This window comes from Hyperolius riggenbachi, chromosome 6 (genome assembly GCF_040937935.1).
Source record: "Hyperolius riggenbachi isolate aHypRig1 chromosome 6, aHypRig1.pri, whole genome shotgun sequence".
In the NCBI taxonomy this organism is placed as follows: Eukaryota; Metazoa; Chordata; class Amphibia; order Anura; family Hyperoliidae; genus Hyperolius; species Hyperolius riggenbachi.
Window position 1 is genome coordinate 164,907,275 of NC_090651.1, and position 15,584 is coordinate 164,922,858.

At 49.8% G+C, this 15,584-nt stretch overlaps 1 protein-coding gene and 1 long non-coding RNA gene across 5 annotated transcripts in view; one reads left to right on the plus strand and one right to left on the minus strand.

The window, feature by feature from the left end:
• MGST3 (microsomal glutathione S-transferase 3) overlaps positions 1-1,147 on the minus strand; it is a 34,571-nt gene extending 33,424 nt beyond the window's left edge. Inside the window, exon 1 of one of the 4 annotated variants that reach the window (XM_068240176.1) lies at positions 1,081-1,147. Coding sequence is in view for 1 of the 4 variants with exons in the window: in XM_068240174.1 (XP_068096275.1) it covers positions 137-189 (53 nt within the window). In the remaining 3 variants the exon portion in view is untranslated. The other 3 variants (XM_068240173.1, XM_068240175.1, XM_068240174.1) reach the window with 3 other exon arrangements.
• A 143-nt stretch (positions 1,148-1,290) lies between these two features.
• LOC137522588 (uncharacterized) overlaps positions 1,291-15,584 on the plus strand; it is a 31,693-nt gene continuing 17,399 nt past the window's right edge. The window contains exons 1-2 of the long non-coding RNA XR_011022354.1: positions 1,291-1,338; positions 5,107-5,265. This is a non-coding gene — a long non-coding RNA (uncharacterized lncRNA). The remainder of the gene's footprint in view (positions 1,339-5,106; positions 5,266-15,584) is intronic.

Below are 15,584 nucleotides of genomic sequence, written 5' to 3' on the forward strand. Positions count from 1 at the left end.
AAAAAAAAAAAAAAGCAATTTTATTCATTGTGTTATTTTCAGCACAGTTCATACCAGTGTACTCATTTAATCAGCTAAGGATCAATATTCACTCGCAAACCCCACCTCGGTAGCTAACCTGGATCAACCTGCTCACCTTTCCTCCTTGTCAAAGTCACAAGAAGCAGGAAGCTGGCATAGGAGAAGCATGTGAAGTCATCAGGTTTACACTGCCTGTTCACAATTCTGCTCAGATACATCCGTATAGCTCACAGGCAGCCTTGTACCATTGCCGTCTTATCACCCACCTGCACTGCAGTAGCCTTACCCGGGGAAATCACAGCAACACCCGCAGAAACCACGTCTGTCTCCACACCGGGAATCAAAACTGGACGGGGAGGAGGAGTTTACAAGGCAAAGCAGGAAACTCCACGCATTCTCCTCCCATCCAGTTCCTTTTATCATAAAGTGCAGTGTGTCCTTTCGTGAAGGTGCTGTATAGATTAGAGATGGGAAGTTCGGATCTTTTCAATGATCCGGATGATTCGAATCGGATCATTGAAAAGATCCGGATCTTTGATCCGAATCTCGGATCATTTTACTACCGAAGCATTCGGGGTGAGATGACTAGCAGGACAGGTCTTTCCCTGCTGTGGACAGGAGACGGGGAGGGGGGTGGACACACAGAGAGAAGGGGAGAAGATGGACAGAGGGCAGGGAGTGGACAGAGAAGGGAGGAGGGACGAGCAGAGAGCAGAAATGTTTGTGCACACAATACCCACATGCTGCAATCATATGCTTTACATGTATTTATTTCACCTATATGCTCATCTGTGTACTTTCCATGCAAACGTCACACAGTGAAGGAAAGCATTCCCAGAAGATAAGTGCAGCTGTTTAGTGCCGAGTGCAGGAGGATTATTTTGCCCTGCAATCACAGTGCCTGCAAAGTTACTGAGCTGTGCTGAGCCAAAAGCTTCAAATGTGTTCACTGTGTACAACTACGGAACAGCCAGCCTATAATGAGCAGCGCATTGCAGCCAGTATGTGTGCTCTACACATATCTGGCAGTGGCACCCATGTCCCCTCTCTCTTATCTACCTGCTGTCCCTGCAAGGGTGGCTCCCATCCAACAGAGCGATCCATCTCAGCTCTGCTTCCAGGACCCCGCTGCCCGCTGAGAGGGGGCGTGTCGCTCCTGGCCCCGCCTCTTTTGCGATCCGAATCGTTCATTTTGATGATTCGGATGATCGACTCATTAAATAGATTCGGATCAAAGATCCGAATCGTTCATGATCCGGACAACACTAGTATAGATTGCGTGTTGTGCTCTCTGGACCTAGCAGATGCAGTGATGGTGTAAGTGGAAGCGGGTCTTCAGTTTAGAATTATAGCGCTCAGCGGCAGGCACGATTCATGGACCAGCACATAGCAAGAGCTGCTGTCTGACAGGTCCTCATTGAGGAATTCCTAACATACCAGTACAAATACACACGCATATGACATACAAGAACTGCACAAAAGGAAAAAGGCATGCAGCTGAAAAGAAAAGCTGAGCAAATAGTAGATGGTACTAATGCAATTAGCAATTTTGGCCACAGATCGACCAATAGATAGACCTCTCCCTAATCCAATTTGATTGAAGAGAGATCTGTTGGCCACTACGAACCACAGGCTGATTCCAAATTGAGTGCAGCATAAAATGTTTTGTGAATTGCACCACTACCGCATACCCCTAATGTATCCCCCCCCCCCCCCTTTAGGAAAAGCAGGGGGGATTACAACTGCCCAGAATCCCCCCTCAGGCCAGTGCAGTGTCTGGGGACAGGCACAAGCTAAGACACTAGAATATCTGCAGGTATCCGGCAGCTCACAGCTCCGCCCCCTTTCTTTCCCTGGCTTTGGATGGCACAGCAGCATGTGTACAGAGTATGGAGCAGCTCTGGAGAAGTTAACAGTGTCTGGTATGAGCACAGCCCTGTGTCCTGATGTGTGAATGCTTCACTTTTCCCTTCATTAGCAATGTCGGCTGTCCTCATTATTATCTGTATCCAAACTGCTCCTGATCGATCCCCTTGTCGATTGGGAGCAGATCAGACATTTAGGAAATAATTGTCAGATCCTGTCAGTCGGATGGAAAATTGCATTGTGTACCCAGCAAAATGTTCTACCATATTATCATACTGTATTGTGCGTGGTTGAGGGAGACCTTTCAGGATTCCCCCCCCCCCCCTGAAAATCCTTGGTTTGCCCCTGCCCCCCCACCCCCCCCTCCCCCGCCTTAATACATTAACTGGTGTCCGCACCCCTCTTCCGCATTTGCACTCCCATGGATGCTGGTGTCGCATCACTGCGATCACACACATACACCCCACATGCAATGCATCATCAACCACATGGTGCGCGTACCTAGAAGAGGAGTGTGGACACCGTGACAGACGCCTGAAGTAAGGGGTACTGTGGGGGACCCGGACAGTTTGTGATTATCTCGCGCTTTACTGTCACGCATCCGATCAAGTGTTTCGGCCCAAGTTTTTCCAGCATGTCCTATCGATACCTGCGATCAATTTCGTGAAATTTGGCGCATCTTCGGCCGGGCTTTTGGCAGCACCGATTTTAATCTGAGAATAATTATCAAATCAAATAGTTGATCCTGATTTACAGATGTATGGCCACCTTAACCACTTGAGGACTGCAGTGTTAAACCCCCCTAAAGACCAGCCTGTTTTTTTCCTAATTGGCCACTGCAGCTTAAAGGGAAGGTCCAAGCAAAATTAAAAAATGAGTTTCACTTACCTGGGGCTTCTACCAGCCCCATGCAGCCATCCTGTGCCCTCGTAGTCAGTCACTGCTGCTCCAGTCCCCCGCTGGCAGCTTTCTGACCTCGGAGGTCGGCGGGCCGCATTGCGTACGTTTTTACGCATTCCCGCTAGTGCAAGAACATTAACACATACATTTTACGCGTTACTGGTTCAATGCGTACATTTTTACGCATTGAACCAGTAATGCGTAAAATGTATGTGTTAATGGTCCTGCACTAGCGGGAATGCGTAAAAATGTACGCAATGCGTCCCGCCGACCTCGGAGGTCGGCAAGCTGCCAGCAGGGAACTGGAGCAGCAGTGAGTGACTACGAGGGCACAGGATGTCTGCATGGGGCTGGTAGAAGCCCCAGGTAAGTGAAACTAATTTTTTTATTTTGCTTGGACCTTCCCTTTAAGGCCAAGCTGCAGGACCGCACAACACAGCACACGAGTGATTCCCCCCACCAACAGAGCTCTCTGTTGGTGGGGTCTGATCGCTCCACATTTGTTTATTTTTTTATATAAATATTTATTTACTTTTTAAAAAAATAAAAATAGCCTTTTTTAAAGAGACACTGAAGCGAAAAAAAATGATGATATTATGATTTGTATGTGTAGCACAGCTAAGAAATAAAACATTAAGATCAGATACATCAGTGTAATTGTTTCCAGTACAGGAAGAGTTGAGAAACTCCAGTTGTTATCTCTATGTAAACAAGCCATTAAGCTCTTCGACTAAGTTAGTCGTGGAGAGGGCTGTTATCTGACTTTTATTATCTCAGCTGTTCCTGGACTATTCACTTTTCCTCTGCTAGAGGAGAGGTCATTACTTCACAGACTGCTCTGAAAGATTCATTTTGAATGCTGAGTGTTGTGTAATCTGCACATATTATAGAATGATGCAATGTTAGAAAAAACACTATATACCTGAAAATAAAAGTATGAGAATATTTTCCTTGCTGCTAATCTTCTAGTAATTATTCATAGTACACAACCAATTCACTATATCATATTTTTTTTTTCGCTTCAGTGTCTCTTTAAATTCTTTCCCTCTGCTCCCACCCACCGTCAGCCAATCAGGGTGATCAGCTGTCATAGGCTTCAGCCTATGACAGCCGATCACTGTCCAGCCTATGGAGGGGACAGCCGTGGCACACGGCTGTCCCCAGTACGGCGCTGCTGCCGATCGCAGCACTGTACATGTAACTAGACGGCAATTACGCTGTCTAACAGTCTCCCAAGCGGCGATTGCCGCTTGGAGACTGAAGGCGGGGCGGAGCTCCCCCCCCCCCCCCCCGAGAAGGAGATGCGCAATCTCCTTCAATAGCTGGCTCCAGGACCTGACACCAATTGGTGTTAGGCGGTCCTTGGGCTGCCGCCGCGTCCTCGCCCATTGGCGTGGAGCGGTCTTTAGGTAGTTAAGGCCTCTTTCACAGTGGGACGTTGCGTTTGATGCGACGTTAAAATCGCACAACGTGTCCCTAACGCAGCGCATGTAGGTTATGAAATTGGATGTTATTTTGCACTGCGATATGTGCTATTGGTGCGCTGTTTTCGACGCATATTGATGGAACAAAAATGACGCAACTGCACAGCATGCAGCACTTTCTAAATATTGCTACACGTTACACACAACGCAATGTGTGCACTGTGAATGTCGCACAGCCTTTGTATTGCTGTGCGTTAGTCTGCGTTATACATTTTTATAACGTGCGACTTTAACGTCCCACTGTGAAAGAGGCCTAAAGGAGCAATAGGGATTTGGAGGCTGCCATATTTATTTCCTTTTAAAGGGAAGGTTCAGGGACTGTTAAAAAAAAAAAAAATCCGCATCCACTTACCTGGGGTTTCCTCCAGCCTGTGGCAGGCAGGAGGTGCCCTCGGCACCGCTCCGCAGGCTGCCGGTGGCCGACCCGACCTGGCCAGGCCGGCAGCCTGGTCGGCTCCTTCCGGGTTCCAAAATGCGCCTCACGGCAGCGCGCTGACGTCATCGGACGTCCTCCGGGCTTTAATGCACAGGCTCAGAACTACCGAGGGCACCTCCTGCCTGCCACGGGCTGGAGGAAGCCCCAGGTAAGTGGATGCGGATTTTTATTTTTTTTTAACAGTCCCTGAACCTTCCCTTTAAGCAATGCCACTTGCCTGGTATGATCCTCTACCTCAGTAGTCCTCAAACTAAGTCCCGCGGGCCGAATGCGGCCCCCTGAGGCTTTTTCACCGGCCCTCCACTCAAAAAATGTATTACTTATAGATGCTGTCAACTGCATCTTTAAATATTGGTGTCTCGCAGATAAAATAGCAGTGCTGGTACCATCAATCCACAGGGAAGCCAGTGAGCAGTCATTGGCAGAAGAAGAGGACGCTTTGCCGGAGGACGACTGGCAGTCTGCCGAAAACGAAACTTAGCCGCGGAGGGAGACCGGAGGGCACCGAAGGACCGGTGCGGGCACAGGACGGCTGCAGGAGGCTTGGGAAAGCCCCAGGTAAGTGAATTTTTTTCCCCCCCACAGTTAAGGTTCCCTTTAAGTTGTCTTTAAAGGACTACTATAGGGGGTTAGGAAGAAAAAAAGTTGAACTTACCTGGGGCCTCTAATGGCCCCATGCAGACGTCCAGTGCCCGCGCAGCCACTCGCTATATCTATTTGATTTAGACAAGTCTGATAATATTTGCAGTTTTCTGAATGTGTGCCTTTGTTTCCTGGCATAGAAAATGGTCTGAAAACCTTGCTAAAGAGACAAGTGCCTCAGCATTTTCATACAACACTAGTATAATAGCGTGATTGTGGATATGGCCTTGTTCACAGTGGTGCGTTGTGGTGCAGCTTAACGGCTGCTTTGTAACACGGCTTGTCGCATGGCGATGCACCAACTATAGCGACATACACAGTGTGGCGGGAGCATTGCAGTACAATGGCAGTTGTGCGGTATGGTAACGCATTGCGTTACCACAAAACATGTGCATAGGGCTTGATTCATTATGTGCAGGAGTGCGAGTTATGCACGCCTTACGTAAGGAACGTGGCTTCCCTTAGTTAGGCAAGCTGCTTCCATAGCAGCGCATGTAACTTTAAATGCGTCCAGTCCTGTGAAGTATCGCTACCTTGCTACTTCGCTAGCAGTCACTACTATGACAATTCACATGTTAATTGACATAGTCAATAGGCAGGGTCACACTTGTCTTTCAGTTTTCTGCACACCATGGGCTTGATTCACTAAGACAAATAGCATGCGTTATCAAAGTTAGCACGCCTTATTAAAGTTGACACGCCTTATCAGAGTAGCATAATGAATTTATGCCTGCTAATTTGCAATCACAAGAGCTCCACTCGTCCTGCCCTGAGCCCCTGCGGGTTCATAGCGCTCGTTATGCTACTCTGATAAGGTTTGTTAACGTTCGTAAGGCGTGCTAACTTTGATAAGGTGTGTTATTTGTCTTAGTGAATCAAGCCCATGTGTGTTTGTATGCAGAAAAACGTGTGAGCTTTTTCACTGCAGCTAATGTAATTGGTAGAGAAAACACACAATTTGCAGAATTGTGCTGCAGGACATATTTTTTTTTTGTGCATGTGAAAAACGCATTCAAGTGTAAACTAGCCTATTGATTAACGTGAGTTCTTCATTTAAAATGTGTTTTTCTGTGCAAAAAATGTGTACGAAAACAGAGGAGTGTGACCCCCTGCCTGAAGCATACTTTTTTTATTGACTGCATGCCACGCAACGCGTCAGTAACATGCGGTATAATTTACGTTGCTTTTGTTACACAGTGAACAAAATGCAACATCCCACTGTGAACGTGGCCTATTACAGGGCTTTCAACCAGTGGTATGGGTACCACCAGTGGTACTTTGCTGTTGGCCAGGTGATACACTCCAAGTTCACTTAATTGCCCGCCTGCCACTTGACCTATCCTGCTCCTTGCTGTGCTGTCTTGCGGCATACTTCAGACCTCAGATCAGCAGTGAGGAGACAGCCAGGCGAATGGTGCACAATGATGGCGGGTATGCATCAATTACTGAAGTAGTATACTACAAATACAATAAAGTGACGTAACTGCTCACTGCCTGTATTTGAAGTAAACGTGCCGTCACTGTGCACCGTTTGCCTGACTATCTCTTTACTGCGGCCGGGTTACCACTAATCTGAGGTTTGAACTATTCCACAGGGCAGCACAGCGAGGAGCGAGCGAGGGGGAGGCAAACTTTGTGGTGAGTCACTGCCCAGCTATCTGGTGGTGAGTGGAGGCTGCCAATATTGGCTATCTACCAACCGATTGCCAATAATGGCAATATGTAGGCTAGCAATCTAATTTTAATCCTTTTCCCCATGAATGCCTCCTGCTATTCCCCCTTTTCTTAATGTGTACCTGTAAGAAAAAAGTGCCCCTGGGGGTACTTGCCTAAGGAGGGGGAAGCCTCTGGATCCCAAAGAGGCTTCCTCCTTAGTAGAGGGGATCCAGCGCTGGGACCCCCCGAAGATCTTCTGGTCGGTGTGAGTAAATGCGCAGTAGCGCTCTCCGCTTGGGCTCCGGAGGAAACAGCCGAGCCTGATCCGGTCCAACCTACCCCCCAGACACACTGGTGGTACTTGAAATTTTTAAGGCCATAAAAGTGGTACAGTTAGTGAAAAGGTTGAAAAGCCCTGGCCTATTACTACATTATACTGGACTACATTATACTACTACATTATACCGTTTTAAAAACAGGCGCTAGGCTGTGGCCGTGACCCCCCGCGCGCACAGGCCCGCCTCCTTCTGGACCCGTCCTCTGTTTCCCGTCATTCCCCCCAGCTCTCGGCAGTGTCTCTGCGTCCCAGCACATGTGCAGAATGAAAAAGCACTGACACATGGACATGGGACGAAGGAACACTTGCCTTTTATTATACTGGATGCCCTGGCCCTGCTATTCTGAGGAGGAGATGACACAACTGCTGGATGCTAGTTTTGAACATATACAAGGCAGTCTTTCCTATTGTTTTACCTCTTTTTGCATACAGTACATACACAGACACCGTTGATCTGACAGAGGTAATTATGGAAGTATCTGATGCCATTTTGGCAAACAGTATCTGTTGCTTTTTATATATCGACCCCAGTGAATCTATGAATAGTGGATACCTCTGGTGAGTCTTTGACAAGTTTGTAAGCTTCTTCAACTCTTTTATGGCTGGTGGTTTTCTTGATCCAATGTGCGGAAGGCGGAACAGGTCATTTGGGAAGTGAGAAAGGCGCATAGCTAGTACTTCTATAGCTTATTGGCTAGCCGAGTTTCGGTCATTTGGGTGCCGGGGAAGTTAGTGTTCAAAGCGGATCCGAGATGAAAAACTAACTATAACAAGTAACTTGTCTATATATCTTATATAAAGTTTAGATAGTTTACACAGCAAATCTAGCTGCAAACAGCTTTAATAGAATATGATTATTTCTTCCTGTGATACAATGACAGCAGCCATGTTGTTTGTAAACATTACACAGAGGCAGGCTTATCTGCATCTTGAACAAAAAAATCCTAATCCCCCCTCCTCCCGCCTCCCCTCTGCCTCTGAAATCTCTGGCTACTAATACCTCCCCCTCCTCCTGCCCAGACTGAGCTCCCATGAGCCCTTGCTACTGTCTGAAAGTTACTTGGCTCTCTGAAAACCTGTGGGCGTGGCTTGTTTAGTTTGTAGGGAATTAGAGTATTAAAACAAAGACAAAAAAGTATTTGGCTTGAGGAATGCCCTATGAACAATAGTAAAGGAACACAATTATGCAATGAGTAAAAGTTTATCTCGGATCCACTTTAACCTCCCTGGCGGTTAATTTATTTTTGAAAATGGGCAAAAATCCTTTTTTTTTTATTTTTTTGTTTTTGTTTCATGTAAAGCTACCAGAGTGGTAGCTACATGAAACACCACTAGAGGGCGCATGTGGCCCTCTAGTGCGATCGTCGCCGGCATCAATAGCAAACAGGGGAACGCGTATATGACGCGTTCCCCTGTTTGGCTTCTCCTGTCGCCATGGCGACGATCGGCATGACGTCATGCGCACTCGATCCAGCCCATAGCGCTGCCCGGAACTCATTGATCCGGGCAGCGCAGGGCTCTGGCGGGGGGGGGGCCCTCTTCAGCCGCTGCGTGCGGGCGATCGGCGCAGAGCGGCGGCGATCGAGCTGTGCGCGCGGCTAGCAAAGTGCTGGCTGCGCGCACAGCACTTTGAATGGGGCGAATCGCCCCAGCAGACCCTGAGAAATCCTCCTGCGTGGCATAGCCCGAGCTCAGCTCGGGCTTACCGCCAGGGAGGTTAAGTGTAAAGGTGATGCGACATGATGAGAGAGGTAGTCTATGTGAATGCCAAGCATACAAATAACTAGGCTGTTGTAAGGCTAGGTGGTGTATTCTCCACAGTCAGCATGCAACGCATGAGCTGACGTGGAGGAGGTACACACACTAGCACAAGGAAACAGGCTATCCCTAGTATAGTGGAGGGGAGGACTGACTCCAAAAGGAGATTGTGGCGCACAGAGCCGGTGCAGATCTGACAGCCACAAACAATGCTTTCGCTATAACGTCTCAGCGCAAAGTAGCGCTGAGTGCATAAACCAGAACTGAGGAGATCAGGACAGGTAGACAGAATGAACGCTTGCTAGCTAGCCGCTATTTAGTGACAGCAAGCGTCCACAACAAGACAGACTGGAATGAGGCAGCCAATGCGTAGCGGCGATGCCGTGCCTCACAAAGACAGGACAGGATAGTCAGGAAATAGCAGGATCAAGATAGATGAACGTAACACAGATAAATATACAATAAGTATGTTTTCCTAGCGTATTACAATTACAGCTATCAATGAAACTATTTGTAACGTCTGACTAACATATGTATATATCGGCAATGAACCGATATATGACATAAGCAGGAACACTGACTAGGACTGCAATACAGGGAACTGGACTCAGAAGGATTCGCTATCTCTTCGCAGAGATGAACGCAATCCACAAACAGAACCAGGAGCAGGGTAACTACCTCAGCACGGGTGATCACGGTACGCACAACCTACCAAAACGTGCTGGAAAGCTGACTAACTGCACACAGGATATAAACAGTTCGTGTACGTATACATCAGCGACACTGATGTATCAACCAGTGGCGGACATACGGCCGTGCCGCCGCACGAGGGCCCCTGAAGTTCCGTTTTCTTCAGGGGCCCATTAAGTATTTTTTTTTTTTTAATTTTTTTTTTTTATTATTTTATTCCCCGGGGGGCCCCCCGACTCCTATGCTCCCTCCCTCCCTCACCTCGGGGGCCCCCCTCCCGATATGCGCGGCGGGAGAGCGAGCGAGCGGCAAATGCAGGAAGTCTTCAGGGCTCTCCAGGCATCCGCTAGAGGCCCAGCCGCTTGGTCTCCAATATGTCTCCAGTTGGAAACATATTGGAGACTCAGCGGCTGGGCCTCTAGCGGATGCCTGGAGAGCCCTGAAGACTTCCTGCATTTGCCGCTCGCTCTCCCGCCGCGCATATCGGGAGGGGGCCCCCCGAGGTGAGGAAGGGAGGGAGGGAGGGAGGATAGGAGTCGGGCCCCCCACCCGGATAGCTACCCACCCGGCTACCTAACCACCTACCCACCCGGCTACCTACCTACCCACCCACCAGGCTTCCTACCTACCCACCCGACTACCTAACCACCCACCAGGCTTCCTACCTACCTACCCACCCGGCTACCTACCCACCCACCAGGCTTCCTACCTAACCACCCACCCAACTACCTAACCACCCACCCGGCTACCTACCCACCCGGCTACCTACCCACCCACCAGGCTTCCTACCTAACCACCCACCCAACTACCTAACCACCCACCCGGCTACCTACCCACACGGCTACCTACCCACCCGGCTACCTACCTACCCACCCGGCTACCTACCTAACCACCCACCCGGCTACCTACCTAACCACCCACCCGGCTACCTAGCGGGCTAGTTACCAACCCACCCACCAGGCTACCTACCCACCTACCCGGCTACCCACCCACCCACCAGGCTACCTACCTACCTACCCACCCGGCTACCTACCTAACCACCCACCCGGCTACCTACCTAACCACCCACCTGGCTACCTACCTAACCACCCACCCGGCTACCTACCGGGCTAGTTACCAACCCACCCACCAGGCTACCTACCCACCCACCAGGCTACCTACCTACCCACCCACCAGGCTACCTACCCACCCACCAGGCTTCCTACCTACCCACCCGGCTACCTACCTACCCACCCGGCTACCTACCTACCCACCCGGCTACCTACCCACCCACCAGGCTTCCTACCTACCCACCCGGCTACCTACCTAACCACCCACCCGGCTACCTACCTACCCACCCACCCGGCTACCCACCCACCAGGCTTCCTACCTACCTACCCACCTGGCTACCTACCTAACCACCCACCCGGCTACCTACCTAACCACCCACCCGGCTACCTACCGGGCTAGTTACCAACCCACCCACCAGGCTACCCACGCACCCACCCGGCTACCTACCTAACCACCCACCCGGCTACCTACCTAACCACCCACCCGGCTACCTACCTAACCACCCACCCGGCTACCTACCTAACAACCCACCCGGTTACCTACCTAACCACCCACCTGGCTAGCTACCTAACCACCCACCCGGCTACCTACCGGGCTAGTTACCAACCCACCCACCAGGCTACCTACCCACCCACCAGGCTACCTACCTACCCACCCACCAGGTTTCCTACCTACCCACCAGGCTTCCTACCTACCCACCCGGCTACCTACCTACCCACCCGGCTACCTACCTACCCACCCGGCTACCTACCCACCCACCAGGCTTCCTACCTACCCACCCGGCTACCTACCTAACCACCCACCCGGCTACCTACCTACCCACCCACCCGGCTACCCACCCACCAGGCTTCCTACCTACCTACCCACCCAGCTACCTACCTAACCACCCACCCGGCTACCTACCTAACCACCCACCCGGCTACCTACCGGGCTAGTTACCAACCCACCCACCAGGCTACCTACCCACCCACCCGGCTACCCACGCACCCACCAGGCTACTTACCTAACCACCCACCCGGCTACCTACCTAACCACCCACCCGGCTACCTACCTAACCACCCACCCGGCTACCTACCGGGCTAGTTACCAACCCACCCACCAGGCTACCTACCTACCCACCCACCCGGCTACCTACCGGGCTAGTTACCCACCCACCCACCAGGCTACCTACCTACCTACCCACCCACCGGGCTACCTACCTACCTACCGGGCTAGTTACCCACCCACCAGGCTACCTACCCACCCACCCACCAGGCTACCTACCCACCAGGCTACCTACCCACCCACCCACCAGGCTACCAACCCACCCACCCACTCACCCACCCACTAGGCTACCTATCCACCCAACCACCCATGGGAGCTGCGCGCCAGATGGAGGCTGGGACAGGAGGTCTGCTGCTGCAGGTGAGTAAATGTTTTTGTTTTATTTATATTAGCAGGTGTATGTTCTGGGCAGGTCTGCCACATGATTGCATGTATTTTCTTCGCAAATCTGCCGACATGATTGCATGTATTTTCTGGGCATATCTGCCGACATGATTGCACGTATTTTCTGGGCATATCTGCCGACTTGTTTGCACGTATTTTCTGGGCATATCTGCCGACTTGATTGCATGTATTTTCTGGGCATATCTGCCGACTTGTTTGCACGTATTTTCTGGGCATATCTGCCGACTTGATTGCACGTATTTTCTGGGCATATCTGCCGACTTGATTGCACGTATTTTCTGGGCATATCTGCCGACATGATTGCACGTATTTTCTGAGCATATCTGCCGACATGATTGCACGTATTTTCTGGGCATATATGTGTATTTTCTTGAGAAAACCTGCACAATTATGTGAATTTTCTGGGGAAAGGGTCACCAAAACTTGGGCCCACTGTCTTTGCGTTGCACTTTTCAAGGGAACCTGAGGTGAGAATAATATTGAGGCTGCCATATTTCTCTCCTTTTAAGCAATACCAGTTGCCTGGCTGCCGTGCTGGTCCTCTGCCTCTTATTCTTTCAACCATAGACCCTGAACAAGCATGCAGCAGGTCAGGGGTTTCTGACAATATTGTCAGAACTGAGAAGATTAGCTGCATGCTTGTTGCTGGTGTAATTCAGTTTATTACTGCAGCCAAATAGATCAGCAGGGCCGCCAGGCAACTAGTATTGTTTAAAAGGAAATAAACCCTCACCCCGGGATCGCTTTAAGTTACAGTTAGCTCCGCCCTCATCCGGTCATTGCCACACCCATTTTTTTGCCACGGCGCTATGCGCCGCAGGTTCTATCCACTATTTTTTGCGCCGCAGGTTGTAGCCACGCCCATATTTTGCGGGGGCCCACAATTACAATTTTGCACAGGGGCCCACTGCTGGCTGTGTCCGCCACTGGTATCAACGTAACACGAATACAAGGAAAATAATAAACGTGCTGGTATGCATATATATTGGCAATGAACCAATATATGATGCAAAGACCAGCAAAGTATCTTTAGAACAAGAAACACGATCGGGGGCTGAAGCAACAGCAAGACAGGCTTAAACTGAAGCTATGAAAACCCGAGGAGTCCTGCAGGAAGCAGATCTTTATACTGAGGTCATCCAATGGGAGCAGACATGCAGATTCCCACACAGGTGAATGATAATCAGTCACAAGCTGACAGCAGGGAAAGACAGACAAAGCTATGCAGCTTGCATGGAAAGAGATCAGAACTACCTGAGCTGCAGCACTACTACTTCCAGCAATGCCTGCTGCAGCAGCGATCATGACAGCTGTGTTCCTTTTGATGTTTTCCTGCCTGAAAGTATAAACATTCAAGTAAGCAATGGACAGTTTCTCTCCAGTTGGGACCTAGTCAAAATTTAGGAAACCCTTCGCTGATTATGAATTACAGCTATAAAACTCTTTCCTGGCAGAAAACAGCTTTTGAGTGCAAGGGATAGATAAAAAGTTGTAATGTTCTGCCTCAGCCAAGGTTCAATATTGCATTGCCTCTCTGTTGTTATATCTCTCTACAGCATGTATTTGGTCAGTTAGTATGCAGCACAGCCACCTTGTGGCTCTTTTTTTGTAATGCCCCTTTTTTGTTATGTAAATTTTTCCCCTCCTATTTTCTGTATACAGTTAAGGTACTCTCCATAGTGCATTCTGGGAAAGTATCCGAGTTAGCTGTGTACAGAGGTTTGGGAAAGAAAAGACTCTTTTTTGACCTTCACCAGTGTACAGTATGTATCTCCCAGGGTTACAACTGTACGAGTATTATCGTGTGATTATCAAGATACAGACGTCTGCAATGGTTCTGCTATCTGCCTGAAACAAACATATTGTGAATCTCTTCTGTCCATGAGGTATCATAACAAACCCCAAGTAGGAGGTTACCAAATTGAGAACTAAAGTCGAAATATTGTTAAAGGGACCCTGAGCAGTGAGTTAAAATAAAAAATGCCACTTACCTGGGGTTCCTCTAGCCCCCCCATAGGCTACAAGCTCCCCCAGCGTCCTCCTGGCTCCTCTCCGTGTCCCCCCGGTGACTCCGTTACCGGCGACACCCGGCGGCGACACCCGGGCCGGGTTTCGGGCCGACTCTTCCTGGATCTGGTCGCACAGCTTCATCACGGCGGCTGGCGTGACAGTCCTGTGCATGCGCGGTTTAGTGTCAGGCACTAGGAAGGGGAAAGTTAGTGGTAGGCTCTAGGAGGCGGGGTCAGTCTTAGGCACTAGGAGCGGGGTTAGTGTTAGACATTAGTGTTAAGGTGGCCGCACACGATACAATAAAATGATCCAATTTTACAGCAATTTAATAAAAATTATCAGATTTCCCGAAAAATAGAAAGCTGTAATAGATTGCGGAGAAGGTTTGCACGCAGCAGCATGCGTCTGAGGTGGCTGGGCTTGTTAGTGCACACAGACTGAGGAATACGCGCGCGCGCTGAGAGGCAGAACCTTTATGTCAAACGAGGAGGAATCAGCTGACCACGTTGGTCAGCTGATCTCGGAACTGGTGGCCATTGGTTGATCGGCGGTGGGTGGCGCCAGAGAGCGCTGCTGTATATATACCTATGGCTGGTCAGTCTCAAGTTGTCTGCCGTTGCGAACACTTACGTGAAAGCACTCAGACCATAGTCAGATCCCACAGTGTGTTTGAACCAGGAGGACCTGGGAATTCACACTGAGCCAGATTACTTCTGTGTTATCATTGTGTTATACTTCAGACTAGTTCCAGGGTGTCCACACCACGGACCTCACACACAAGACTAGGGATTCTGTGTTATCATTGTGTTATACTTCAGACTAGTTCCAGGGTGTCGAGACCACGGACCTCACACCCAAGACTAGGGATTCTGTGTTATCATTGTGTTATACTTCAGACTAGTTCCAGGGTGTCGAGACCATGGACCTCACACCCAAGACTAGGGATTCTGTGTGATTATCAAGATACAGACGTCTGCAATGGTTCTGCTATCTGCCTGAAACAAACATATTGTGAATCTCTGCTGTCCATGAGGTATCATAACAAACCCCAAGTAGGAGGTTACCAAATTGAGAACTAAAGTCGAAATATTGTTAAAGGGACCCTGAGCAGTGAGTTAAAATAAAAAATGCCACTTACCTTGGGTTCCTCTAGCCCCCCATAGGCTACAAGCTCCCCCAGCGTCCTCCTGGCTCCTCTCCGTGTCCCGCCGGTGACTCCGTTACCGGCGACACCCGGGCCGGGTTTCGGGCCGACTCTTCCTGGATCTGGTCGCACAGCTTCATC